Below are 23,364 nucleotides of genomic sequence, written 5' to 3' on the forward strand. Positions count from 1 at the left end.
CGAAAACCGACCGCCGCAGGCACCGGGCGGGGGCCCGTCTGGGCCCCCGACCCGCGGGAGGCAAGGGACGTACATGTATGTCCTTATGCCTGCCCGTGCCATTCTACCGACGTACATCGGCGTGCGGCGGTCGGCAACTGGTTAATAAAGACAAAAAATTGTACAGAAACACATCAATAATGTTAAAATCATATTCACCACAGTTTAACAAACTACCGATGGGTTCCCCCGTAAGGTCTCTGTTGAAGAGGGGTATAGAAAATTTCCTCTACCGGTTTCGTGGCGAACTCCTTCTTCAGGAGGATAGTCTATAAAGTAAATCAAATATTTACACATAACAAAGTAAACAAAGCAAGAAATATAATGGTATAGCAGACGATTTACAGTCGATCAAAAATGAGGAGATCAGCTCACCCAGTGATTCCCTGTCAGAACAGGGAATCTCCTTGTTTACAAAGGCAGTTCCCCGATTTGCCTCTGTATGAGGCATTCGTGGGTCACCGGTGGACATACCCTGGCTCACAATAGGCATGCAAGCATGCTGCCAGTGGAACGCGCAGTTTCACATGCACAGACCAACGTACAGGTACATTGGTTCGCGCAAGAGAGAAGACCTGCCACAGTAAATGTATGGTGGCTGGTCTGCAAGTGGTTAGTTGGTATTGCTGAATCTTAGCTTCATTCTTTACACGACTGGGCTATTAATATTCATGACTATACCCTCTATTGTAAAGACAGGGTAAAACGTAAAGGTGGCAATGTCTATCTCTATGAGGGAAGTGATCTCACACACAGCTAATGTGTAAGGTAAAGTCTGCAGGATTGGGAAAAAATATGTTGAATTTGGGCCTAAAAGACCGAATTCAGAGAGTAGTGGTTAATGATTCTGAATGACTCTGAATGGTCTAGGTTTTTTAGTGGTGTACCCCAAGGTTTAGTGTTGGGACACTTAATTTTTAATATCTGTATAAATGATATAGGGTCTGGGATTAAAAGTACCATTTCAGTGTTTGCTATGCAGCTTAAGGGGAAGAATGTGTTATCCCACTCTACCTTAATTTGGTGTGTGTTGTAGCTGCAGGCAACCAAATTGTGTTCCCACAATGTGAGTCTATAAAAACCAAGTTAATAATTGTTGCTGCACCTACCCCCTTATACGTGCATTGTGTTGATAACAAAACTGACATATCATATAGTTAATTTCTATATAAAGTGCAATAGTGATACATGTAAAGACAATATTCTAAACGTCCCCAAAATATTGCTTATATATATGATCTTCTATATCAGAAGTAAAAGTGTAGACCAGTGGTTCTCAACCCTGTCATCAAGTACCCCCAACAGGCCATGTTTTGGGAATTTCTCTTAGGCCGCGTACACACGGGCGGACTATTCGCCCAACTTAGTTCGTCAAACAATCCGACAAACAGTCCGCTCAAAATTTGCATGAACGGACTTGACCACACACGATGAACGAACAGTCCGCTGAAAGCGTGCGCGATGACGTGAACGGCACGTACGACGGGACGAGAAATACGACGTCCAATACACTGCAATGCAACCTTCGCCGTGTAAATCCTTTCTGAGCATGTGCGAAACTTAGTTTGTCGAACAAGCCTACACACGAGCGGACTGTCCGCTGAAACCAAGTTTCAGTGGACTGTCTTACGGAAATTCCGAAAAACTTTGTTCGTCAGAATGTCCGCTGAAACAGTCCGCTGAAGCCCACACACGAGCGGACTGTCCGCTGAAACACTGTTCAGCGGACAAAGTTGGGCGAACAGTCCGCCCGTGTGTACGCGGCCTTAGATTAAATAGCTGTCCAAAATATCAAGCCATTGACTGATTTAAAGTACCTGTGCAAGATAAAGGAAACCTTGCAAATATGGCCTGTTGGGGGCTACTCGAGGACAGGGTTGAGAACCACTAGTCTATATGACACATCCAGTTTTATAGTAAAAGTGAAATAGATTAAACACACAGTGAGCAGCTAAAACAAATTGCAACTCTCAGAAAATGTCCTTTAAGTTAGAAAATGAGATATAGTTCATGGTGAATTAAAATAAATACATTTTCTACAATATTGTGCTGGTGCTTCAGTGACTCCCTCCGACTTTCAGCTAATGCGCTCACCTCACCATTTGACCTCTCATACCAGGTCAAATTGAACTTTCCTCTTGCTGGGGCATAAAAAACTGGGTTCCTCTATACTCCTACTCCTGTGCACCTCCTGATGTCCTGGGATTTTGTCCATAGCATGGTGTATGGCCTTCTAAGATTGCGGTTCCATCTGTATATGGTCTCATGCAAAAAGGTATCCTTATAGCGTAGTGGGTTTAAAATAATGTTTTTTTTTTTTTTTAAATATGCAGCAGCTTATATTTTAGATAAAAACTGCTTGTACTGAGAGAGGGGCTTAGAGGCTCCCTATGCAATGGAATAACATCCTTACAGGATGTCTCCAACATACCAGCCAACCTCAATGCTCTGTCCAATTGGGCAACTGTTTGGCAAATGAGGTTTAATGTTGATAAATGTAAAGTTATGCACTTGGGGGCTAAGAATATGCATGCATCATACATACTAGGAGGAGAACAACTGGGGGAATAAATGGTGGAGAAGGATCTGGGGGTTTTGGTAGATCATAAGTTTAATAATAGCATGCAATGCCAAGCTGGGGTTTCCAAAGTGAACAAAGTATTTTCTTGTATTAAGAGAGGTATGGACTGCAGAGAGAGAGATATAATTATGCCCCTGTACAAATCTTTAGTAAGACCTCATCTGGACACCTGTGTCTTTCTAAAAAATTTTTTGGAGTATACTTAAAACATTTTTACCTATTTTTCTTTTCCTCAATAGAACCTTTGTGCCAAGCAAGATTTAAGCGCAGGCGACGTGACACAGCATTATTAATTCAAACGAAAAACTCTAAAGGTAAAACTTGGTTTTCGGTCAGGTTCATTTTACGTGCTTTTTGAAGGTTTGTATATTTTTAAACTTATGTTCTGTATTTTTTTCCTTTTTAAGCTATGTATAAAATGATTGTTTTGCAAATAAATCATAAAAAACATGACAAAGGATTACCAAAGCACTATGAGTTAACTAAATAGCACAGCAGAGGCTCTGTGCTTTGCCGCTACCGTTGTCTGATTGAAACTTCAGATTGGCCCACCAATAAGGGATGTGTGGCTGTTGAGGTGACCCTTTTAGTTCTGTATTAGGGCTTGTATTGACAGGGAAATAGGGATGATGCCGAATAGCGAACAATTTGGGGTGTTCTTGGCAAATTCAAAAGCCGTGGAACACCCTTTAAAAATCTATGGGAGAAATCAAAAGTGATAATTTTAAAGGCTTATATGTATGGTATTTTCATAAAAAGTGTTTGGGGACCTGAGTCCTGCCCCAGGGGACATGTATCAATGCAAAAAAAGTTTTAAAACTGAAGTTTTTTCAGGAGCAGTGATTTTAATAATGCTTAATGTGAAACAATAAAAATTTTGGTTCGGGGTTCCCCTTAATACTAATACCAGACCCAAAGGGCCTGGTAATGGACTGTGGAGGAATCCCATGCCGTTTTTTTCAATCACCTTCATGCATATTTATGAATTCATTATAGCCGTGAGTACTTTTAAATTACTTTTTTTCCTTTAGAAATGTAATTCTCTCGGACTGTTCTAAACACGGGAAACATGTGCCCCTTTACAGGCATACTATAGACACCCCCCAGATATGAAATTTAAAGGAATATTTCACTTTTATTGTTTCACTTTAAGCATTATTAAAATTACTGCTCCCAAAAAAACGTAAATTTTTAAAACTTTTTTTGCATTGATACATGTCTCCTGGGGCAGGACCCAGGTCCCCAAACACTTTTTATAACAATAACTTGCATATATAATTTTTTTTAAATGAGCACTTTTGATTATTCATGTTCATGTCCCATAAACTTTAACAGTGTTCACGTGTTCTAACAAATTTTTTGCTGTTCAAATGTTCTGCTGCGAACCGAACTGGGGGGGGGTGTTCGGCTCATCCCTACAGGGAAAATGCAGGTTGCTTTCAGGTGCATTCAGCTCCAATTTGAGGACAGTTTGAGAAACATATGAGATCATTTTGGGCTTTTCCACACGGGGCTGATCATCATGGATCCGCCCCGTGAATATCCGCTTGCTCAGCAGGAAGATGACAGATCCGTCTCTGCACACTGTGCAGAGATGGATCTGTCTCTATGGGAGAGCAGTCTCTATGGGAGAGCAGATGATGAAGGACCGCAGAGTCTGTCGTCACCCGATCCAATCCGCAGACAATTTATTTTGAGAAAAGTAAGAGGTAAAATCCACAAAAGGTAGTGAACTGAACAGAAAATTTTATTTTTTCCAGTGTGAATTATAAGCATAGGCTTTTCAGCAGCTTGTTTGTTGTCAATCAAGCCCTGATGAATGGGGTGCTCTTGGACCCCCAAAAAGCATTGGCTATATTTTTGGATTGTCCCCCTGACTTTTATCAGTATAAAGTTATATGTAAACCTTTTAGCAGTGGTGTGGCTCTTCAGTTTCCATTTTTGTTACATTACACTACAAGCCAAGGAGACTGTTGAGATCCCCTGGTGTATGGAAGCTGCCTGAAGTTGTACATTAACAACCATACTTTAAGATAGCAATACCAGTGAGATAAACCTACAGGTCCGGCACTATTTTTCCACTTTCCTAAAATATAAAATAAACGCAATACCTTCAATCTGGAGCTGTGCCTCGCAGTACCTCCTTGTCGCCACAAGGTTTTCTCATTTGCCTGGGTTAAATGATACTCTGGCAGGGATTTACTAAAACCATAGAGTACAAAATATGGTGCAGCTCTGCAACGAAAACCAATCAGCTTCCAGGTTTTATTGTCAAAGCTTAATTAAACAAGCTGAAGTTAGAAGCTGATTGGCTACCATGCACAGCTGCACCAGATTTTGAGTGCTCCAGCTTTAGTAAGTCTCCCCCACTGTGTCCTTCAACCCAGAAGATTACCATGGAACTACTTCCTAAAATGTCCTTCATTTACAGTGTATTGATGCAGAGAGCTGCACATCATTCTGACAGCATTGCACTCTGCATCATCAGAGGAGCACCCAGACAACAGGCAAAGAAGAAGTTGAAAAAGGTAAGTATGAAAAAAGTGAATCCTGCTGCTTGGGGGTCCTTCAGGCCAATGAAGGGAGGTTGGTTGGCGATCAGAGGCTAAGAGTTTTTCCTTCAGATTTACCAAAACCATATAATATGAGGTCAAACCTTAGTTTAAATTTGTATGCAATCAGGCAGGCCCTTGTACTACATGGGTTTGGTAAACCTGAAGGAAAAACTCAGCAGAAAAAAATGATAGTGTGTATGGGGCTTTAGAATATGTTCTTCTGGCTGTTTTTGTTCAAACCATGAACAGAGTTTGGGTCAACTAAAACAGGAGATATTGACATTAAAAAGGTTGCTGTAACACCCTTTTCCTATCTATTTTTGCAGCATTGGACTATGAAGGTCTTGAGAAGACATGCTGTGAAGATGGCATGAGAACCTTACCCATGAAGATCAGCTGTGAGCGGCGTTCTAGAAACATTGTAGATGGACAAAAGTGCATTAACGCCTTCCTGGAGTGCTGTAGGCACATCGAGAAGATAAGAGAATCCGAGAACGTAAAAAACACTCTTGAAAGAAGTACGGTCACACTATACAGAGAAAGAAACACTTCCTTCTATCACCATAGGTTCTGATTATAAAACATTTGTTGGGTGAATATCACACACATTTGTGCAGGCTTTTCCCTGTATTTTCTGTTATTGATTAGAGCCTATGATCATCAGCTCCATCTAGCGGCCAAAATGCGGTATAATTTGTTATTGGAGTAATCCGGTTAACTGTTTAACATTTTGGCCTCTGGGTGGAGCAGGCAATCATAGAAATTATTAGATTTCAAAAAATGCGGGGAAAATTCATCCAGCCTGTATGAAATTGTGCGACATTCATCCACAGAATAATTAATAAAAGCCCAATTGAAGTCTCACACTTTTTTTTTTTTTTTTTTGCTGTATCCCTGAATGTTATAATTTTTAACAAAAATTTGCATTTTTATATTCTTGAAATAATTTTCTGGTCTTGGTGATCTCCTTCTAAAACAATTTATCTGGAGTCAGTGGGGAAAATGCCCCCTTACATTGGGAGTCAGTAGGAAGAATGCAATTTTTACAGTGGTGGTCAAAATGCCACCCTTACGGACTGTTAAAAAAATGATTGGGTCATGCTGTTGGTTTTGCCACATAGCATTGGCCCGGAAACTATGCAGATGGAAGGGCAATCAGCAACAGCAAAGGAACCCCTAGCAACCTTTAAAGGAACCCTGGGGTTCCACATAACTTTGATTGAAAATGGCTGCTTTCTTACTCTTTTCTTTCTGCTGGCATAGCTGAATAATGGTTACACCTCTCATAGTCTTTTTTTTTCAGGTCGTGTCTGACCTAGCCAGTTAAAGTGCAGTGGACAGCAGGTCCACTCTCTGATGTCTACTCGACTACATAGTCATGTTTAGACACATTGTGCAACAGTAAAGTAAAGGTGAATCTATTAAAATAGGCTATTTGTACAACATCTCCCTGATTGAATGGTTTTTACAGTGGCTTCAATTGGGCTTTAATTATCGTGAAACATATATAAATGTTTTAAAATTTAGGAATAATACTATTAAATGAGGAAGTGGAACCAAAAATATATATATTTTTTCTCTGTTCTATATGAAGTTAGGCAGTATTTAATCCTTCACTAGGTCTATATTGCTGTCTGTGATCTCAAGAAGAAGATATCTCCGGTCCTATTTGTAACAGCCAAGATCTGAACTAGACCTCCTGGCTTTTCTTCCTTAAAGGCTGGGTTTGCCATTAGGTTCTATAGGTCTATAGCTGACAGAGGAAGAAGTGGCTTCTCTGGATACACATAATATCAGCGCTGCTATGATCAGTAAAAATACAATCCGCTGATATTAACTATGTCAGCCTTTTTCTACCAGGGTTCTCTGAAACACTAGGGTTCCTTCAGAGGTTGCTAATGATTCCTTGAGCAATATCTGCCTCTGAGGTGAGTAAGGCCCCTTTAGATGTGTGGTTAGGGGAGGGGAGAGGAGGCAATTGTAAAAATGTTAACGTCTGCCCTCCTCCCCCAAGTATATTGTGGCTTACCAACCATTATATGTGTTGGCTGCCTTCAATTCTTTTTTAGGCTTCCTACTCCTAAATACAGCCATACAGCTTTCACTAAAGACTCAACTAAGATATTTCTGGAGCTTGCACCAGACAGTAGAGTTATCAATTTATATAATAAATAACTGATAAAAATAGTTGTGAAATCTTTTTTTTTTTTTTTTTTCAGGTGATGCGGACCTTGATTACATTGATGATGCTGACATAATCTCCAGGTCGGAATTTGTAGAGAGCTTTTTGTGGAAGATAGAAACAATGAATGAAGCACCAGATGCTAATGGGTGAGTGAAGGCCCTTGAGATATATTCATAAGGCTGGTATATCAAATGGTTGTAAATACTTAGTAAAGCATTGACTTATGTTTGAATTTAACATGTCAGCAAGGAAAAAGGTTAAAGTAACCCCTAACAATGAACTACCCTTATTTGCGTAAAAGTTTTTTCTTGGACAGTATCTTTTTGAGAACAGATCATTGAAAACGCCACCCAATGTGGTGTACTGGATGTCAGGAATGGGTCCCAGGACAGCAGGTATATTTCCCCGCTATGAGTTTGCAGTGCCTTTAAGAGGATGGTTTGAAGACCTTGTTGAGCACTCAGGGTGTCATGTCCTGGATCACCTGCTGGTGGCACTATGGTTCCCTGGGTGGAGGGTTGTAATTCCAGTGTCCCCCAGTGGGTGCACAAAAGGCACTAAAAGGGGAGTACCTAAATACCTTCCCAGCAGCCAGCATCACGTGGAAACTGATTACTGGGGTCTGAGGCCTGCTAGGAGACATCCAGAAGGTAATGGAGGTCATGGAACAGGGGTTCTAACCTGTGCAAGATGAAGGGTTCCAGGATAGTCTGGTTGGAGACAACTGATTTTCAGTACTCTCTGGATTGGTAAATCCTCAAAGGAAAGAACCTGCAAAGATGGGTTACCCCATTTGCAGATGAATCCAAAGGAACAGGATACAGCCAGCCACAAACCTATACTGGCCACCACCATTCTGGTGCTATGACAAAATTACAACAAACCCCACAAGTCTCCTATCCTCTTCCTATACCTCAATTCCTCAAATATATGCACTTGTTACCGGCCTCAAAATGTGAATTAAGAGAGCCGATGATTGTAGACGTGATGAGATAAGGTGATCAGCTTGGCGTGGACTGCAAAGAATCACACAAACAGCATGAGATATGACCACTGACTTTATGGCTGGAAGTAGTTTAATTTTTACATAACAATACATCTTTTACATTTTTATAGTCACATGTTTATAAACATTAACAATATATATAATACCGATTTTAACTAAAGTATTTTAAAACGTAGTTATAACAATGAACATTACTAAATTTAATAACATATATATCCCTGTTATTCAGTGTTATAGATAATTATCTTTATCTCTCTGGTACATTTTAAGTGTGCAATAATCATACTAGCAATGCATTGCTTTAATACAAATATTTTCATGGTAGTACTCTTTTTTAACCACTAGATGGTGCACATTGCATGTCTGTATGATGCAATACATAAGCTTTACATACAATAGGTTTTTTTATATTAAATAACAGAAAACATATGCTTCTATAAATCTATGCCATTTTCAATAAATCAGGTTTAAATATACCCATTTAGAACGGTTTAGTGTTTATCATAGACATTTGTTCTGACTAATGCAGTATTTTCATGTTCTAATGCACTTTTCACTTGTTTCTGACACATGCTGTTCTAAACTTCTAATTACAGCAAAACTATAGCATAAAATCTGCTGAGACTTTTTCTGCATCTGCTCAAGATGTTTAGGAATCTTTCTATCACAGGTTAATACAGATTAGGAACGATTTAGAGTACATACCTGCAAAGAATCACACAAACCGCATGAGATATGACCACTGACTTTATGGCTGGAAGTAGTTTAATTTCCAGTCACATGGTGTGTGGCCTTATATAGACTCTGTTTGTGTACCTTCTCTGCCATCTACTGGTTATTAATAGAATAGAAGGGACATGTTTAGAAATATAAAAAAAAAATGAATATGTACTTTGCTTTGGGGTGTCTGTTTTGTGACCATATAAACCCCAGTCCGTCACACTCTCCCCTCCTTCAGTTAATGGCTCCCGACATTAAACTCAATTGGTATCTGAACACTATTTAGTGATTTAAGTAACCCAAATAGGTACTTGTTGCCACCAAGGAGCTACGTTAACTACCTGGCATGTCCTGGGAGTAGCTAGCATTGTAGGAGTTTGTATGGTGTGAACCTGACTTGGTCTGTATCTTGGCTGACCTAGTGTGTCATATGTAAAGATCTCTTTAGGCTTAACTTGTCTGGTAGATCTTCTGACAGGAGTTGAGTCTTCTCCATCAACATCTTTCTCCATTTGCATATCTTGGTTGACAGGTAAGTCTTGACTTAATGAGGGTAATTCTGCAGTGTCTAGTCCCACCATGTCTGTAGCCCAGATTTGGTCGCCAACTACTGTTCCATCATTTTGTTCTTGTTCAAGATTGGGTGTGGTAGTTGTAGGATAGAACTCTTCAGCAGAAACTCTTAATGGGATTTTCTGTACGTTTTGAGAGTTTTGTTGAGACACAACACGATCATGACTTTCTGTAGTCTCTGGTATATAAGGATAATACCATCTTTCTTCATCTGAACATTCCACCTCCTGGTCCACATCCATTCTGGTATCCTTTCTGTTACTTGATTGTCTTTGTTTCATCGGTACTCTTGGAATGTGTTCTTCAATTGGTAGGTCATTTACTGGTAGTAAAAGATTTCTGTGCAGTACTCGAATAGTCTTTTTACCACTTTCAGGCTGAATTTTGTACACAGGCCCATCTTTGATTCTTTCTACCACTTTGTGTACTGATTCTTCCCAATATGAACGAAGTTTACCAGGTCCTCCTCTTTCAGAGAGATTTCGTACTAAGACCCGATCATCCGGTTGAAGAGGTGCTCCTTTTATCTTTTTGTCATAGTACTTCTTCCCTTTAGCAGATGATTTTTTGCTATTCTCGGATGCGATTTTGTAAGCTTCTTGCATTCTAGATGCCCATTTCTGAGTAAATGTTGGTTGACTTTCTGATTCCTTTTCCAAATTTAGGTTGAGCATTAGGTCAATTGGCAAACGAGGAGATCTTCCATACAATAGAAAGAATGGCGAGTATCCTGTGGCTTCATGCCTGGTGCAATTGTATGCATGAACCATATGTGGAAGATGTTCTTTCCAATCTGACTTTTTCTCTTCCTCTAAGGTGCGAAGCATCTGTAACAAAGTACGGTTCAGTCTCTCCACTGGGTTACCCTGTGGATGGTATGGAGTAGTTCTTGAATGAGAAATCCCTGCCAATCGTTGCAATGTCTGAAATAAGTTGTTTTCAAATTCTCTTCCTTGGTCATGGTGGAGTTTCTCTGGATAGCCAAAACGTGGTATGAAATCTTGAAAGATCTTTTCTGCCGCCGTTTTTCCAGATTTGTTCTTAGTTGGATACGCTTGTGCAAAGCGTGTGAAATGGTCAACTATTACAAGTATATACTCATATCCTCCTTTGCTTTTCTCCAAGTGAAGATAATCAATGGATACTAACTCCAAAGGTGAACTGGTAGTAATCGAACCCATAGGTGCTCTTTCGGTGATATTTGGACGCTTTCGTTTGATGCAGCTGCACTTCTTCAGCACATATTCATCAATGTCTCTTTGCATAAATGGCCAGTAAAATCGTTCACGTGCTAGGTGGGTTACCTTGTCAGTACCAATGTGACCCATGTCATCATGAAGATTTCTTAAGACCAATGGTTTTAACTTTTCTGGTAGAACTAGCTGTTTTCGGGTTCCAGAGTATCGGTAGAGGATTCCTTCATCGACTCTGAGTTTATTCCATTCATGTATCAAACGTCTTGTTTTGCTGGTCATACTCTCCTTTTCTTTGTGGTTTGGAATCCAGTCGTTCTCCTTAAGCCAGACCACTTCTCTAATGTTGGTATCGTCTTGTTGTAATGCTCTGATATTCTCCTGAGTCATTGGGCAGATTGTCTGTCCTTTCAGCAATTCTTCGGCCACATCACTTTCTGAGTGAAGAGTCAATGAAGCCACCCATAATGCCTCTTCTTCGTCAACAGCTTTGCTCCCTTGCCACATAGCTGACACAACCTCAGATGGTACAAGCTCTGTGTACTCACTCAGATTCTTCGTGAGTTCCACCGGAAATCGTGACAGTGTATCTGCGTCTGCATTCTGTTTACCTGGCCTGTACTTGATATCGAAGTGGAAATCAGCCAACTCGCCAACCCAGCGATGACCCACAGCATTCAGTCTGGCAGTACTTAATACATATGTCAATGGGTTGTTGTCTGTGTAAACGGTGAATGTTGGAGCGTAGTACAAGTAATCTCTGAATTTGTCACAGACTGCCCACTTGAGAGCTAAAAACTCAAGTTTACCAGAGTGAAGATGGTAATTGCGCTCTGCTGGAGTCAATGTTCTGGAGCCAAACCCAATAACACTAAGTTTTTCTCCTTGTCGTTGGTATAGTACAGCACCTAGGCCTTCATTGGAAGCATCAGTGTGTAAGACGAAGGGTAAGTCAAAATCAGGGTATGCTAGAATTGGTGGATTGGTTAGCATGTCCACCAGTCTGGATACTACAGCTTGATGTTTGGGTGTCCATTGAATCAGTGTTTTAGATGGCACTTGTGCTTTGTTCCAGTTTTTCTTTGTAGATTCCCTCCGATTGTTTTTGGGGATGGATGTAGCAGATTCTTTCTCAGTGTTCTGCAAAAGTTCATACAGTGGTTTAGCAAGTCGAGAGAAATCTTGAATGAAGGACCTGTAGTAGCTCAGGAATCCTAACAAATATCTGACTTCTCCCACTGTTTTTGGTTCTTTCCTTTTCAAATGTAATACCGCTTCAAGATCTTTTGGGTCAATTTTTATGCCTTCTTCTGACACCATTCGTCCAAGGTATCGAATCTGTCGTTTAAAGAGTTCACACTTCTTCGGTCTAAGTTTGATACCATGCTCATGCATTCGACTAAGCACTTGCCTAATATCATTGACATGCTCCTGAAAAGTTTTGGAGTAGCAAAGTACGTCATCCAAGTATGGAGAACAACATTTGTCTCTGATGCCCTCTAATACATTCTCCATGCATCTCTGAAAAGCTGCTGGGGCATTCGTTAATCCAAATGGAATACGGTTCCACTCCAGGAGTCCCCAGGGGGTGCTGAAAGCCGTCAGATGTCTGGAGTCTTCATGCACAAAGCCTTGATGATACGCACTACCCTGGTCCAGGATTGAGAACCACGTAAATCCTCCTAAGCTATCCAGCAGATCTTGTATTCTGGGTAGTGGATGTCTATCTGGGATAGTCTTTCGGTTTAACTCCCTAAAGTCAACACATAGTCGTAGGCTACTGTCCTTCTTTCGAACACAAACAACTGGTGATGAGTATGCAGAAGAAGATTTTGTTACCCAACCTCGGTCAAGAAGGTTTTGGATATATTCTTTCACTTCTTTGTATAGGGGTTTCGGTATCGAATTGTAGCGTTTCTGGACAGGAGTTTCATCTTTCAGATTTATCCTCAGTTTCAGGTTAGGGATGCATCCTATGTCTCCCTCATCTCGAGCAAAGACATCTGATTCATCATATAACATTTGTCTCGCTATCTCCTGTTCTTCTTCTGAGAGATCTTCCAAATTGACAGGTGGGTGCCACTTAACAGATTTGTTAGTGGGTAGCTGATTTCCAGTGTCCACTTGATTCAACTGGTTTACATGAAACACCCTTTTCTTCTGATCAATTCCCTTTCCATCGTCTTTGTTTGGAGACAATGGTAGAATCTCAGCTGCTGGAGAAATGGTACCCAATACTGTTCTGGGTGGAAGGTAGATGTCATGTTGAGCACGGTTCAGTATAGGTATCTTCACCAGTTTAGAGAACCCATCTGGCACATCTACCACTGAAGGAAATAGTTCAAGTCCTTCCTCAACTGGATATTCGGGAAGTGGTTCAAATGACATGATTCCTCCTTTCGGCCACGCTCTAATTCTACATTTGACTTCACAGAGCTTGCCTCCTTTAATCTGGAGTCCCTTCTTCCCCACTTTGACCATACGACTATTGAATATTTCTCCTGGGTCAGTTGCTTGACTGACAGCATTGACAATGTTATTCGCTACACTCTGTCTTACTTTCATAGCTTCACTCAGCAAGATAGTCAGGTTTTGGGTGCTGTTTGGTCGGTCACGGTTTTCTCTGATCAATTCTTCGATAACATTAAACCCAAGAATTGGATTGTCATTACAGCAGTCACTCACCAGCATTGGCACATAAATGGCTGAGTTTCCATGTCCACTACTTTCGAATTCCAGGCAGACTTCAATCCACCCGATGAATGGAATGATAGAACCATTTGCAGCTGTAATGGATAAGTTGTCATCACAAAGTAAATCTTGTATGTGCCTAATGGAGACGCTGGGTAGAAACTTTTCTAACCATGCCTTCCCGACAATGCTGACCTGAGCTCCTGTATCCATCAACATGTCAACCGGTACACCATTCATCTGACATGACAGTAGGCATTTTCCTCCAATTAATTGTGCTACGTGTTGTTTGGAGAATCCATTCTCTTTTGGGAGTGTTCTAGTTGACCGGTGGGTGAATACCCTGTTTACCTTAGCATGGGACAGATCATTTGAGGTGGTCACTGGTTGTCCCTTTCCCAGTGACTGTCTGTCGTTTCCCGACTGCCTTCTTTTCTTCAAGCAATCAACCACTCTGTGTCCTGTCCAACCACAGTAGAAACAATGGTAGCAGTTCTGACTCTCTCGTTTAATGCAATCATCACACCTGGGCTTGCAGTGAGTTGTATCTGGAACTTGAACATTGGTTAGTGACTTAGTCAATTGGTTTCCAACAATAGGAGTTAGCTTCATCATCTTTTCCAGGTTCTTTGTGAGAGCAGAGACCTGTGTTGTTAGTTCCATTAATGCAGTGTGATTTGCTTTAACATCTCCCTCAACTCTCTTTTGCAAGGTGTCTTTTTCACTATTACCTGGTATCTGTGATGAATGAACAGTAATAGGTTTATGTTTAGGAGCACTGTTTAAGCGTCTCTGCCTTTCTGTTTCCTCATCAACTGATCTGGTGACTTGCTCTATGATAAAGTCATCCGTTACTGTCAAATCAGACACATAAGGCTTGATATCTCGTCTAACATTAGAATTTTTCTCATTTAGTCCCTGATACAGTGTATGAAGGAATATGCCTTGCACCAGTTTTTTGTCATAGTTAAACTCTTGCCTATCATGTTGTGATGTAGACAGAACTTTTTGTTTTAACCCCACTAGCCTGTAAACAAATTGTTGTGCTGTTTCTCTTTCTTTCTGGGTAGCATTGCTAAGGTCCTGAAATAACTCATTACCACTTCGTTCTCTCATATGTGACTTCAAAAACCTTTTCAATTCAGCAACAGTAAGATCATCTTTGTCAGTGAACATATCTTTAAAATTACCAGGTTTGATTATTCTCAACACTGTGCGTATAATTTCAGATTCAGGGAATTTTTCTGTTAGACCCTCGTCAATTTGTCTGCACACGCTACTGTAACTCATGTCCGAACCATGATCTGAAATTACACCACCATGCATTTTAAATTCTCTACGTGGCAATAAAGCAACAACATCAGTTAATCTCACCACCTCCGATACCTGTTCAGTCCTTGCAGTCCCACTACTTATTTTTTTTGCAGCGGTTGCAATGTCCACAGTTGGTGTACTTTCCTTGTTAAGTTTTAGTTCATTGATCTTGTCTTGGATGATGAGTAGATACGACATACCTTGATCTTCCAACTTTTCCAGCTGATCACTTCTCAAGTAGTCTTCAATAAATTCAACAAGTTCCATTTCGTTGGTACCAGTCACTGATGGAACGTCCACGTCTCTTTCATCTTCCAGCGTAATAGCGAGGCTATGCAGCTGTTCTTCATTAAGCAGATGAATTTGTTTCTGGATATCCCACATCAGCGCACGACGAGGAGACGCCATCTCTGTTGCAATCTGAAGACTTGCACTCACTAGGCAGACGACACTCAGGACTCTCCTTGTAGCTCTGTAGCAGGCTCACGCTTGTCTCGCGCTTCCCTTTCACTGGTAACACAACGAATCCCGGACGAGCCCCCAAAATGTTACCGGCCTCAAAATGTGAATTAAGAGAGCCGATGATTGTAGACGTGATGAGATAAGGTGATCAGCTTGGCGTGGACTGCAAAGAATCACACAAACAGCATGAGATATGACCACTGACTTTATGGCTGGAAGTAGTTTAATTTTTACATAACAATACATCTTTTACATTTTTATAGTCACATGTTTATAAACATTAACAATATATATAATACCGATTTTAACTAAAGTATTTTAAAACGTAGTTATAACAATGAACATTACTAAATTTAATAACATATATATCCCTGTTATTCAGTGTTATAGATAATTATCTTTATCTCTCTGGTACATTTTAAGTGTGCAATAATCATACTAGCAATGCATTGCTTTAATACAAATATTTTCATGGTAGTACTCTTTTTTAACCACTAGATGGTGCACATTGCATGTCTGTATGATGCAATACATAAGCTTTACATACAATAGGTTTTTTTATATTAAATAACAGAAAACATATGCTTCTATAAATCTATGCCATTTTCAATAAATCAGGTTTAAATATACCCATTTAGAACGGTTTAGTGTTTATCATAGACATTTGTTCTGACTAATGCAGTATTTTCATGTTCTTATGCACTTTTCACTTGTTTCTGACACATGCTGTTCTAAACTTCTAATTACAGCAAAACTATAGCATAAAATCTGCTGAGACTTTTTCTGCATCTGCTCAAGATGTTTAGGAATCTTTCTATCACAGGTTAATACAGATTAGGAACGATTTAGAGTACATACCTGCAAAGAATCACACAAACCGCATGAGATATGACCACTGACTTTTTGTGGCTGGAAGTAGTTTAATTTCCAGTCACATGGTGTGTGGCCTTATATAGACTCTGTTTGTGTACCTTCTCTGCCATCTACTGGTTATTAATAGAATAGAAGGGACATGTTTAGAAATATAAAAAAAAAATGAATATGTACTTTGCTTTGGGGTGTCTGTTTTGTGACCATATAAACCCCAGTCCGTCACACACTTAATCACTAATAATAGTCATATCCACACTGTTACCAAGAGGGTGGGCAGGTGGGTCAGATTCAGTGGCAGTGCATCCATTAAGGGTGCACGGGTTCCGCCCACTTTCTCCAGCCACCCCCCTCTATGACTAATGGAGAATCTATCTATGGTTGCCGCCACCCCCTGTTCAGTTGTCTGTTTGATGGGCACAGTGGCTGCATTTGGTGGCACAGTGGCTGCAATTGATGGGCACAGTGGCTGCATTTGATGGGCACAGTGAGGCTGCAATTGATGTTTTAGAGCACTGGTCAGATTGCTTGCCTCGCTGTTTGTTCCTCCTCAAGGTCTCCCTAAGTTATGACAACCTCCTCACTGCTCCTTAAGGTCATGTACTTAAATTATTCCCTTAAACCCTTTCCTACCTTCCAGCACACCCTGTGCCCTTTTAGTCCTGCTTGTGCTCACTGTTATCAGCTATCAGTGTGACAAGTGCTGCCCAAGTCTCATTGTGCACTACAGAACCACTTGCTATGAAGAAGAGAGGAAAAAAAAGGTGTTATGTAGTCTTAACGCAATTCCCCTTCTAGGATGACAACTCTACTCCCCTATAGATACAATAGGATGAGTGAGTGCCATCACCGTGGGACAGGATGATTAGTAGTGTCAGGATTACAAAAACAAAAAGAAAAAAAGGCAAAAAAAAAAGAAAATAGATGCAGCTACCATATCTAAGGGCTAATATGCTGCATTACGTTTTTTCTAAAGTTGTATCCTATCAAGGAATCCCCTTTCCTCATCTTCATAACATGATGGGGAAGGGAGGGTTCTGTAATTCACAGAGGTGAACCGGGCAGGGCTGATAACATTGCTTAAGATAATTTATATTTAATGATGCAAATACGAAAAATTTATTGATGTTATTGTTGGGTTTCTCCACTTTTTAAGCTGGGTTCTGTTATATTTCCCAAATGTAAGGGGATAAAATATGTTCTAAACAAATGTTTCTTCTAAAACAGGGTTTCATCCAAGATTCTCAACCTTTTCTTAAAAGATTCAATCACTACATGGGAAGTTTTGGCTGTGAGTTTGTCTGAAAACAAAGGTAAGCCTTTATATACCAGAAAGAAGACGTTTTAGCACTACCATACCTTTCCCATGTACATTTTTTAAAATAATATTGAAGATGTAAAAAAAAAATTGCTTCTATGCTCAAAAGCTGTCCCCCCTGACATCTTAAAATGTCTGGCTATAACTAATGGTGACACCAGCTGTATGCCTTCAGAATCAAGTTGCATTTTCAGGATAAACAAATACCGTATTTATCGGGGTATAACACGCACCGGCGTATAACACGCACCCCAAGTTTAGGAGGGCATTTTAAGGAAAAAAGTTTTAGGAGGGAAGTTTAAGGAAAAAAAACTTACATTTAAATGCCTGTCAATGCAGCCTTATCAGTGTGCATCTGCAACCTTGTCCATCATTGCAGAATGATCAGTGTCATTGCAGCTTGCCCAGCGCTGTTTGCAGCTTGCCAGTGTCATTTGCAGCTTGCCCGGCGGCGTTTGCAGCCTTGCCCATGTTTAAATATCCCGCCGCCGAGACAGACCGAGTGAGCACCGCCGAAAAAGACAGAGCGCCGCCGAAAAAGACCGAGCCGTCTGCTCGGCTCCGCTCGTAGTCCCACCTCCCTGCTGTTTCTGGAGCGAGCGCTGCTGAAAAAGACCGAGCCGACTCTACCGTGTATTCGGTTTGGCTCGGCTGCAAGCTTGGCTTGGCTCGGCTGCAAGTACACAGTACAGTTGGCTCTGTCTTTTTCGGCAGCGCTCGCTCCAGAAACAGCAGGGAGGCGGGACTACGAGCGGAGCCAAGCAGTCGGCTCGGTCTTGTTCGGCGGCGCTCGGTCTTTTTCGGCGTCGCTCGGTATTTTTTGGCGGCGCTCAATATTTTATACTCACAGACAGTGGGGATGTGCGTATAACACGCACCCATGACTTTCCCCCCATTTTAAGGGGGAAAAAATGCGTGTTATATGCCGATAAATATGGTAACTCTTCACCCCTGATGCTGAAGGGCACAATCATTTTTCAAAAAGAAACATGTTAAATAATAAATTAATTAATTAATGTAGGAAACACTTAAAATAAATCCAAAAATGTAAACATTGTGGGACACACTTCAAGACTATATACTGTACATCTCCTCCATGATGCAGAATCAGAATAAAGAACTGAATTGTGACCTTCAACAGAGCCCTGGCTCTGGATCCAACGTGAGTTTGTCGACTAATTCATTTATAGCAAACATTTTAGACACAAAATAGATATTATTCTCATAAAGAGGAGAACTGAGAAGATCAAATATCCAACCTTATTTCCCTGGAAAAGGGAAGTAATCCTCTGTGTACTGGGTGTTGTGATAATATGCGAATTACAGTAGGATACTATGGGGGTTATTTACTAAAGGCAAGTCCACTTGGAAGTGCAGTCGCTCTAAATCTAAGGGGTAGATCTGAAATGAGTGGAAGCTCTGCTGATTTTATCATCCAATCATGTGCAAGCTAAAATGCTGTTTTTTATTTTCCTTGCATGTCCCCCTCGAATCTACGACTTTACTTCCAAGTGCTCTTTCAGTGCGCTTTCAAGTGCACCTGTAGTGCAAAGTAGATTTGCCTTTAGTAAATAACCCCCTATGTTTCTTTACGAATCAAAATTCTGACAAAATTCTAATTATTTAGAATTTCAATGAATCGGAAATAAATTATAATGAAACAAATTGTCTAAATTCAAAATCAAAAAAAAGAATTTAAATTTGAATTTGAAAAAAAAATTGAATACAAGCATACCCCACTTTTAAGTGCACAATGCAGTTTATTTACGAAAGCTAGAAAGTGCAAAATCAGGCTCACTTCTGCATAGAAACCAATGAGCTTCCAGGTTTTATTACCAAAGCTTAATTGAACAAGCTGGTGTTAGATGCTCAGTGGTTTCTACGCAGTATTGAGCTTGATTTTGCACTTTCCAGCTTTAGTAAATAAACCGCATTGTGTACTTAAAAGTGGGGTATGCCTGTATAAATTCAAAAATGTATTTAAATTTGAAATGCAAACATATTGCAATAAATACAGTAAGGTATAAAAAGTGAAATAAGATGATTCCTACTTGGGCTGCTTTATAGAATAGAAATGAAAAAAGAAAAGTATAGACAGGACAGACAAGAATAGAAAAGAAAAGAATGGACAATAAAAATAGATTAGAAAGGAATAGAATATAATACAATAGTATAGAATAGAAAAGAGAAACATAGAAAGAAAACAAAAGAATAAAATAAAACACAACAGGCTAGAATAGAATAAAAAAATAACAGAATAGAATAGAAAAAATAGAATATCATAGAACAGAAAATGAAAACATAGAATAGAATAAACAGAATAGAATGGAAAATAATAGAATAGAAAAAATAGAATAGAATAGAATAAAAGAGAACAAATATAGCCATCTTCCCAAATTCGAATTTCAAATAACTTTGAATTTTGGATGATTTTAGTTTCAAATCGAATTGAAAAAAAATGAATCCGAATATATTACATTAATTCTAAAAATGAATCATTCCAACATAACGAATATGATGAAATTAAATTATTACCTTAATGAACAAATCCAAAATGAAAAGAAACACATTTTTTCGTTGTGCACATCTCTAACTTGCACAATATGGCACATTTACCTTATATGTGTGCCCTACTCTTAGTCTGTCCCTGGCAGCCACCAACTTTTCTTCTGCTTTTTTTGAGGTCTGCCATTGTCCCATTCATCCATTGGGTGGCCACTGATGAAGTAACTCCTGCACATGTGCACAGAAGTTACATCATCCCTGGCACCTAGCTTCTAACAACAGTTTTCACAGTGTATGCAGAAATTAACAAATTGCTAGGGGAGGAGGAGGAGGAATAAATGGGTAAAGGGGCCAAAACAACCCAGGTATTGACCCACTACCTTTGGGGATGGCGTTTCCTCATGTAGTATGGGTGTGATTTAGGATAAAGATGATCTTTCCTCATGAAGGATGGGTGTGATGTAGGATGGGAATGGTGTATCATTATGTAGGATCCTGTAATTTAGGATGGTATTGTGTTTTCTCATAAAGTATGGGTGTGATTGTGGGTGGATATGTTGTTTCCTCATGTAGGATAGGTGTGATTTAGAATAATATGGTGTTTCCTCATGTTGGTTGGGTGTAATTTAGAATAATATGGCGTTTCCTCGTGTTGGTTGGGTGTGATTTAGAATAATATGGTGCTTCCTCGTGTTGGTTGGGTGTGATTTAGAATAATATGGCGTTTCCTCATGTTGGTTGGGTGTGATTTAGAATAATATGGTGTTTCCTCGTGTTGGTTGGGTGTGATTTAGAATAATATGGTGTTTCCTCATGTTGGTTGGGTGTGATTTAGAATAATATGGTGTTTACTCGTGTTGGTTGGGTGTGATTTAGAATAATATGGTGTTTCCTCATGTTGGTTGGGTGTGATTTAGAATAATATGGTGTTTACTCGTGTTGGTTGGGTGTGATTTAGAATAATATGGCGTTTCCTCATGTTGGTTGGGTGTGATTTAGAAAAGTATGGCGTTTCCTCACGTTGGTTGGGTGTAATTTAGAATAATATGGTGTTTCCTCATGTTGGTTGGGTGTGATTTAGAATAATATGGTGTTTCCTCATGTTGGTTGGGTGTGATTTAGAATAATACGGCGTTTCCTCATGTTGGTTGGGTGTGATTTAGAATAGTATGGCGTTTCCTCATGTTGGTTGGGTGTAATTTAGAATAATATGGTGTTTCCTCATGTTGGTTGGGTGTGATTTAGAATAATATGGTGTTTCCTCATATTGGTTGGGTGTGATTTAGAATAGTATGGTGTTTCTTCATGTTGGTTGGGTGTGATTTAGAATAGTATGGTGTTTCCTCATGTTGGTTGGGTGTGATTTAGGAAAAGATGGTGTTTCCTTAATTAGGAGGGTGTGAGTAAAAATTATATGGTGTTTATTAATATAAGAAGCATGTCATTTAGGATGGAGATGATGTTTTCTCATGTAGCATGCATGGGTGTGATTTAGGATGGATGGTGTTTTTTTTTTCCTTTCAATGTTTTTTATTGAAAAATTTCACAAAACATAAAACAGCCATAAGAGGCGTTTATATTAGGTTGCAATCAATATTAGCATATTCAAAGAAACAGGCAGAAAAATGAAAACATACATGTGGTGTACCATCGATATGTCTATAAGTGCTTATTATATTAAGCTCCCGATGGATAAACAAGATATTGATATGAACAAGTTAGAGAAACTTTAAGTAATATTATAGGAAGATCGCATGAACCATGTGAACCAGTGTGACCAGTTTTTCTTAGCGAATAAGAGGCGACCTTCACTTGGAGCAAACATGCATTCGTACATACCTTGGGTGTGGACTAGATTGATCATCTCATGTAATGTTGGTTGGTCAGTGAATTTCAAGTGTTTAACAATAGTTAATCTTGCAGCTAGGAGAACATGGGTGGTTATGCAACAAAGGTGTTGAGGTATTGTATCAATACCTATGTTGAGTAATACAAGTTATGCACATAGGGTTGTTGGGGTGCCTGTGACCTCTAGAATTAATTGAAATGTGTAGTTCTAGAAGTTGGTGACTTTAGGACAATCCCATAGTATGTGGTATAGGGTTCCTAGGGACCCACAACTTCTTCAATCTGAGGGCGGAGTGGATGGGTCATATTTATGAATTTGAGAAGGGGTGATATACCACCTAAGGTTGAGTTTGCAGGTGCGTTCCCATAGATTGGAGGAGCAAGCTGCCCTGCGGATGGAGGTTAAAGCCGCTCGCCATTGTGATCCACTGAGAGAGTTTAAGTCTTGTTCCCATTTCACCATGGGAGATAATTTGCTGAAGGAAGTTTTGCTTTGTAGCATATTATAAAAGAGGGTGATACCCTCGGAAGATATTTTATCGTTAGATAGGAACATCCGTGCTTTTTTAAGTACAGATTTAAGTAGTTGGGGGTTGCGGAGATGGCAGTGGGTTATTTGTAGGTATTTAAAGTAATCTGTGGCAGGGGAGTGAAAACTCCTTTTGCAGAGTTGGAAAAGGTTTGAGGAGATTGTCTGAGTATAGATCTGAGATATGGGATATGCCCTTCTCTTGCCATGAGTTTAGGTGTAAGTTGGGAACCAACAGTGCGATTACTGAGATGGGTAATGGTAATTTATAAGGCTTTGGTTCATTAGCAGTGTTAGCAGTGAGTGATTTGAAAGCTGCTACTGTAGAAGATATGGTAGGGGAGAAAAGTTTAACGTCTTTTTTTAATTGGGGTGCACTGAGGAGCCAGTTTTTTAGATTGTGTCCTGGGGCTTGGAGGGCTTCAATGCTACTCCATAAGCAGTAAAGTGTTACTAAACCTACAACAGTAAAATCAGTCTGTATATGCAGCATAGCATGCTTGTTATACTCACTGTGGAACTTAAGGGGTTAATCCTCTGCATTGAGTAAAAAGGCTGTTTTATACTGTATGCACAGATCCTCCTCCTCCTGCAATGTATAGCTTGGGAAGGCCAGATAACACACAGGCAATAGCCAACCTGCACATGCTCAGTTGCGTCTTTTATGCTGGAGAGAACAGTTAGTTATTCTCAGCGATAGCCAGGTCACCTGATATTAGCATCACACATGTGGGCGTGTATACAGGCTGTAGCGGAAATCTCCTTCCTGAACTCTCAGCACTAGAGAAACTTTGCAGTTTATCATGTAATTGTGGTATACAGATCAGTGAAATAGGTATACAGTGTCAGTATTTTAATGTAAAAATAAGATTTATAAGTTGTGGGCACTGTGGGCACTGTGGGGGGGGGGAGATGAACTATTTTCATATTACTGGGTTTAGTAACGCTTTAAGGGCTGGAAACAAACCAGGCTTT

At 39.9% G+C, this 23,364-nt stretch overlaps 1 protein-coding gene across 1 annotated transcript in view; it reads left to right on the forward strand.

Annotated features, from left to right (window-relative positions):
- Positions 1–23,364, forward strand: part of LOC143961247 (venom factor-like) — a 147,410-nt gene that overhangs the window by 67,565 nt on the left and 56,481 nt on the right. The window contains exons 16-19 of the mRNA XM_077470482.1: positions 2,860–2,934; positions 5,502–5,693; positions 7,395–7,506; positions 17,417–17,502. Of these exons, the coding sequence (XP_077326608.1) occupies positions 2,860–2,934; positions 5,502–5,693; positions 7,395–7,506; positions 17,417–17,502 (465 nt within the window). The remainder of the gene's footprint in view (positions 1–2,859; positions 2,935–5,501; positions 5,694–7,394; positions 7,507–17,416; positions 17,503–23,364) is intronic.

Source organism: Lithobates pipiens, unplaced genomic scaffold (genome assembly GCF_037356315.1).
Source record: "Lithobates pipiens isolate NorthernLeopardFrog02 unplaced genomic scaffold, aLitPip1_a1.2 Scaffold_8, whole genome shotgun sequence".
Classification (NCBI taxonomy): domain Eukaryota; kingdom Metazoa; phylum Chordata; class Amphibia; order Anura; family Ranidae; genus Lithobates; species Lithobates pipiens.